General features: G+C 42.9%; 1 protein-coding gene across 2 annotated transcripts; it reads right to left on the bottom strand.

Annotated features, from left to right (window-relative positions):
- Positions 1 to 629: 629 nt before the first annotated feature.
- LOC123511357 lies at positions 630 to 6,365 on the bottom strand. 2 transcript variants are annotated; one of them, XM_045267167.1, is made up of 2 exons: positions 4,508 to 6,365; positions 630 to 1,072 (listed from the first exon to the last, which is right to left on the bottom strand). In XM_045267167.1, exons 1-2 carry the CDS (start codon positions 5,694 to 5,696, stop codon positions 1,068 to 1,070), a joined length of 1,194 nt encoding a protein of 397 aa, XP_045123102.1. In that variant the 5' UTR covers positions 5,697 to 6,365; the 3' UTR covers positions 630 to 1,067. The 2 variants fall into 2 exon arrangements, with proteins under 2 accessions (XP_045123102.1, XP_045123104.1); XM_045267169.1 differs by lacking the exon at positions 630 to 1,072 and adding an exon at positions 1,111 to 1,739 and having other exon boundaries at positions 4,613 to 6,365.
- Positions 6,366 to 6,729: the final 364 nt, after the last annotated feature.

The raw sequence follows: 6,729 nt of genomic DNA, 5'->3' as shown, positions 1-6,729 counted from the left end.
TAACGTTCTGTGAGACATAGGCTGCCGCAGCACGCTTGGTGTATGGGTCCACGGAGCCGTCCGTGTAGTAGACGTCAGAGTTTACTACCGGGGCTGTTTGTAGAGCTTCTTGAGCTGCTCTTTTTAGTGTTGTTTCATCCATGTGTCCTTTGGCAAGTGGTAGGGGGGTCACGCTTGTCTTGAATTGGGCTACACTCCAGGGCGGTGATTTCCTGTATTCTTCGTGTTGTTTGTCTTGTTGGAGTTGTGTGATGTATTTTTGGGCATCTATATGTTTCAGTGTGTCACTTATAGTCCATGAGCCAGGTCGGAAACGGGTACCAAAAAGGTGAACAGATCCAACATGGATTTTCTGTTAGACTGACATCTGAAGTGTCCGAAATCACTTGATGGACTTCTCAGACTGGTAGCTTAATGCCTGTATGGAGGCCATCTTTAAGAATGGTTGACGTTTTGGGGGAAAAAATCGAGACATCATTAAAAGGACTGTGACTACTTACAGAAATGTTACAGAAAGGTCTAACATAGTTCATTGGATTTGTAATGAAATTCCACGTATTTTCATGTACAATTTTCTATATTATACTTTGTAATTAGATCAGAAAACAAAATGAACGTAAAAATTAGGCATTTTCTACATTTTTTCAACATAGACTTAGCAAAGTTTTTCATAACTCCTTTTTAAAGCAACATTAGACAATTTTTCACCTTTGGGCATCTGTAGCACATTCCAGGCTATATTTACAATACTTTACTTGAGTTCTAATAGCATTATCAGTATATTACAAATAGCAAAATGAAACCTATCATTTGAGCAATAAATACAAGTTATGAGTAGCTCGCAGTCAAACGTCCAGATAACTTGCTGAAAAATCAAAATTAAAACATAAAATAAAAGTGACAACAAAATGTGGATACATTTGCTTTGCTTTGAAATCAAGATCATCTATCAATCATGTATAAGTTAGCAGTAGCTCACGGCGACACCAGGTATAGTCCTCCGCTGTAAGTGTCTTGGGAACCTGTGCTTCTTTTGGTCTTTTAAGTTTTAGTCCTCATCTTCAGTTTCACTGTCGTTCAAATCCTGATTTTGCTCCTCCTGGTTCATCATCATCATCATCTTGCAAATTACTGCAGTTCTGTAGCTTGCAAGCAGGTGTGCACTGTAGGCCATTTAGAACACATGGACAGTCACTGCCACAGGAGCGGGAACACTTGCAGACCAGTAAAGCGAGAATAGCATTTGGTGCTGCAGCTCCGGTGTACCACGTAATTGCTATGTCGCCATCAGTCATGTTCCATCCATGACCATCTGTTGGGCTTGGTACAGAAGGCTGATTTTTTAGACATCTTCTCCATATCGCGGATTGATAATTAGCTCGATAGGTGTGCTGTCGAAGTGCATCTTCACATGGTGGTAACTGGCCAGAAACCACGTCACCCTTTTTTGCCTGAAATATGTCATACCTCAGTGCATTAACCTTTGAGACACTGGTGTTGCGGCAGTAAAGCCTGCACGTAAACTCTTGAATTATATCGAACAGTTCTTCTGTCACGCGCCACTCCCGGCCGAGGTCTCCAAAAGCCACCTTAAATTTGTTTTCCTTTTGTACCAAGGCAAGCGCTTTGACTTTCCCCTGTCCAGCAAAGGAACTAACTGTGTCACAGCCAGTCCAAGCATGGAGTCCGATTAGGGACCTGCACACATCCTTACCAAGCACTGCAGCAAGCCTGGTGACATCGATGAGTCGGATCTTATTGCCCTTGCCTCTCCGTAATATAAACTTCGAATGACTTCCCATCTCTGAGTGCACCCCAAGGAGAATAACAAAAACATCTGTATCCTCTGAAATGACGATCACCTCTGGATAAGTTTGTGCGGCATGCCTAGTATGAATCATCAACCGTGTATCAGCCTCCTCATGCGAAGATGCAAGTTCCTGCACCTCTGTAACTTCTGCCTTTGTGATCTTGAAACTCTTTTCACCAGATGTGACAATGAGCGTTACAGACCCAAGTTGGTCTCTATTCTTTTCTGCCTTCCAGTTTTCGGCCAGAAATTCTGTCAGCCTAGTCTTGGTCTCTGTACTAGACAATAGGCGCCTCCAGTTTTTTATATGATGTCCTCCCTTTATGCAGTTGAACACAATGCCTTCTTTTGATCCACGGTTCACTCTTTCAGCAGTTTTGATAGACTGTTTTACATACACATCAAAGACTACATCGATACGTTCACTTCCATGGCCATCAGTGAGAATTTGCTTAAGGACAGTTTGAGAAAGCTCATCAAATGTCAGGTTCTCACCATGAACTTTCTGCACTATTGCCATTGCATCCACCACAGTTGCTCGCTTGCCAGTTGGAATGTCGATCTTTATGCTTTGTTTCTCAATATGTCTGCTTAATGATGCCTTGTCAGTTTTCTTGAGCGTTCCATCCGCGTTAGCAAGTGACCAGGGTTTCGATCCAAGGGGATAACATAAGACCTCTTGCAAGTCAAGTTTCCTGGTTTGGGCAATAAGGAGCATGTGTCCGAAGACCTTGTTGTCTGCTTTCAATACTATTTCTCTATTGGTACCCTTGCTGGAAGCAACTTTGTGCAAGTTGCTAAATGTTTTCAGCTTCAGTTTTGGAATAGACTCATAGAATCCAACACCCTCTTCTAGCTTCGTTGCACGCAAACCATAGGCCTTCTCACCTTTCTCTCGTGCTGTCAGAAGGTCCATACAGACATCAGGTGGTGGAACAGCACCGGTGGAGATATTCACAAGATCAGTTGGGTCATTGCTGAATGGATTAGTCCAGTTGCCATCCAAGATTTCAACAATGGATTTAACGTCTTCCTCGTCTTTCTCGATACGGGATCTTTGGAGGTCTCTGTGTCCAAGTCCTGGGCTTTTTATTGACACAATACCATGTAGTCTCCGCAAAGCTTCTGCTCTGTATTCAGCTGTGAGATAATACCGAGAGACCGCCCTGAGTTTCAGGCTGAAACCCTTTGTCCCACCAGCAGTTTGTGTGTCTCTGTTTACGGTTTCTTCAAGTGTCTGATCCACTGCAATTCTTCCAAAGGGATTTGCGTCCCCCACCTGCACTGAAAAGCCTCCATTCACAAAATATTTGTGCAATTCTGGACTTGTCTCATTTAGGTGGGACATCTGCAAGTAGTAGACTGGCAAATACCTGGCATAATTGGTTTTGTCCATTGCAAAACACCATGGAATCATGTGCCTGATGCATGCGATGTGTAGATGCCAGTCTCCTTCACGGTCTGCACGGATCAACCCTAGTAATATTTCTACAAGATCAATGTACATCATCCAGAATGCCGCTAACTGACCACCATCATGTCGCTGAAGCTCCAGGTATAATTTGAACAGGTTAAGGATTTTCTGACAGGATTCATTATCTAGACACCTCTGTAGCTGTGCTGCACATGGGTTATTCTGAAGCTCCTTCACACAGTTAACGGCTTTGTTGAGGATCATGGTGTTCCTTGGGTTGTCCATTTCTGTCCAGTCTAGAAAGCCACACCAGATAAGTCGCATCATTGCTTCATAAGTGAGCTTGTGTAAACGAACACCCCTGTTGTACTGTCTTCCATCTAACACTTTGTCTATTGACCCTTCAGCAATAACACCTGACTGAACAGCCAAATCACGAAGTCCAGCATCACGGAACATTTTCCCAATGATTGACAACAAGTTGCAGATGATGTGAAAATTACCCATCATTAGTACAAGGTTCTCAAATTTCGATTTCTGTTTCCATGCCACCTCTGTTGCCTTTGCATACAACGCTTGATCCATTACAACGGCAACTTTTCCCACTTGCAACTGCTGCCTGGTTAACTCTGATTGACAAAGAATCTCATGGACTGTTGACAGCTCTGTGGCCGGTGCATTTATTGTCGGCAGATAGCCAACCCTGTCAGGCTTCACTACTGTGTTATCTCTTGTTTGGATGTTGAACCCTGTCCACGAAGCTGTCTTTTGATGTAAAAAATAATGCAAACGTGTTATTACCCACAGGTGGTTAGCCCGCTGAGCATCAGCAGTTGCATCTACAAGAGGCTTGGAAAATTTGGGCGATTTCAAAGGCAGCGGACCTTCTCTCTTAGCTGATACATACACTGGGAGGTGATCATCAGGGCATGTGATGGTACGCCTTTTGTCTCTTTTGTTGACTGTTGGAGTCCCTCTTTGCATCGCACAGGAAGACACTGTTGGCTGGATAATTATGCCATTAACACGATGTGAGGTCCCAGCTCCACTCAGCGTTTCCTCAAGCCTGTCGATATTGTCAAAACCCAAAACAGTTGGAATACAAGGGTGTACTCCTGCCGGAAGGTGCGGCTTGCCATCAGCCACATTCAGCTTCTCAATACACAGAGCTGTGTCTATCTCCTCCAACTTTGAGTATGAACAGGAATGTCCTAGTCGATTCAATGTCCTTATGAGTTCAGTGTTACCGGTTAGTGTCTTGATTGCCCATGGTAAAAGTAGATGCTTTGGTGTCACAACTACAGCATTCGTGACAGCATTGATTATGTCCATACCCAAAGACCATGAGATTCTAGTGGTTCGATCCGATACATTCACCTGGTCACCACCAAGAAGTACATTTAAGAATATCTTGAGATTTTCAGGAATTTTGACGTAAGCATTTGTCAGCTCATCCGGTTGTGGTGGCCAAGATTGCTCATTGGTAGAACATTTGATATCTTCTCTCAGGAGCAGAGCTACCTTCATGAGCAGATGTTCAGTATCTTTGCTTTTCATGTATGCTTCAAATTTATTTTGAAGAATCAGGAAATCTGTTGCAATTGAGTCTATGGAAAGGTTTTGTGGCCTGACATACACCCTGTTGCATAGAGTGAAAAAATGCAAAGATTCCCCAAATTCCAGTTCTAATCTTCTGCGGAGGTGCTTTTTTGTGGAGTCTTTTGGATGCAGCCCCTTCTCAACTAGAAAGGTTACAAGTTTCGCCGTGATGTCAGCTAGAGGAACTATTCGCGGATTTAAAAAGATGTCAGTTCGGATGTAATGGAAGAGGAAATCAAGCGCTGTTTTCTCTTCCTCAGAATAAAGATCTTTGGTTCTTTCTGTCGATTCAGGTGAAGAATGTGGCCCACGGGTGTACAGCTTGTAACAGGTCACGTGATAATGGGCCTCAGCAGCCACGATATCTCTCGACACAACAGAGAGTATCCTATCATCACATTGATGGGTTGCGACATCTCGAATCCTTTGGTCGGCTCTTAGGTCTACAGCTTGGGTTAGAGGCTCCCTGGTTTTGGTACCCTTGACATACTTGGATACCCGTTGGCAGAATATACAGATTGGGTCATATACTGTTGAGGTTTGAGCAGGGACACGGCGTTGGGAGTGTCTTGTTTCCGACTGCGTAGGCTCAACAGACACCTCCACAGACTTCTGATATTTTGCCAGATGTTTCTTGTGCGTGAAGTCAGACCGACATTCTCGGTGATACAGTATGTTTGGAATCGTCTTGTCGTCCACGTACAGTTTGATGATAGAGTCGACGTTTCTTGTCAGTGCTGCTTGATAAAGTGTTTGCCAGGAGTCACTGTCCTTTGGCAGTATAAGCTTATCCAAAGGTGAGTCCTTCCCACATATTGCGCAGGTACCAATATCAGGGTTAGGTCTTTTTCTCTTCATTGATTGCTCCGCCATGTTGGATCTTAGCAATCTGAAATAAAGACAGTTTCAATTACATCACAGGCATATTAATAGATACATAGATAGATAGATAGAAAATATGCGTTTTATATGAAGTGTATATTGGCTTGTTACTAAGCTTGAATATTTGCCGAAAATACGCTATCTCGTTAATACGATTTCTGGAATTCGGAGAATGCATTAATAACACAAACAAGCTATTATACAGATAGCTTAGGATGTGAAACAGATGCCCAAAGGTGAAACTTTGTCCAGTGTTGCTTTAAAAAGGAGTTATGAAAACTTTGCTAAGTCTATGCTGAAAAAATGTAGAAAATGCCTAATTTTTACTTTCATTTGTGTTATTTCTGATCTAATTACAAAGTATAATATAGAAAATTGTACATGAAAATACGTGGAATTTCATTACAAATCCAATGAACTATGTTAGACCTTTCTGTAACATTTCTGTAAGTAGTCACAGTCCTTTTAATGATGTCTTGATTTTTTCCCCCAAAACGTCAACCATTCTTAAAGATGGCCTCCATACAGGCATTAAGCTACCAGTCTGAGAAGTCCATCAAGTGATTTCGGACACTTCAGATGTCAGTCTAACAGAAAATCCATGTTGGATCTGTTCACCTTTTTGGTACCCGAACCCCTAATTTTGGGTTTTGGCTCATGGACTATTATGGTTGTTGCCCATGTAGATTTGTGGAAGAGCTGTCTGTCTTGTGCGAGAGCTTGTTTTATGCTATTGAGTGGTTCAAGATTCTTTTGGCGAATGAACTTAGCTAGGTGACTGGCATTTGTTGAGTAAAGTCTCGTCGTGATTGGCGGTATTTTTGTTTCAGCCTGGAGAGTGCATACTTTTGTCCATTTTGGTGCGCCTGTTATTATCCGGAGGGCATTGTTTTGCAGCACCTTCAAGGTTTTAAGGTTGGCAGGGGAGGCAAGAGCTAGGCAGGGTGCTCCATATTCAATTACAGACCTGACTGCTTGGATGTAGTACAGTCTCAGGACTTGTGGTGTTGCTCCTCCTTCGGTG

The sequence above is a fragment of the Portunus trituberculatus genome, chromosome 31 (genome assembly GCF_017591435.1).
Source record: "Portunus trituberculatus isolate SZX2019 chromosome 31, ASM1759143v1, whole genome shotgun sequence".
Lineage (NCBI taxonomy): Eukaryota > Metazoa > Arthropoda > Malacostraca > Decapoda > Portunidae > Portunus > Portunus trituberculatus.
The sequence above is the reverse complement of the archived record's forward strand: the minus strand, read 5'-3'. Positions and strand labels throughout refer to the sequence as shown.

Coding starts and splice junctions, on each gene's coding strand:
- LOC123511357 (XM_045267167.1), bottom strand. CDS start 5,696: ATGGCGGAGCAATCAATGAAGAGAAAAAGACCTAACCCTGATATTGGT.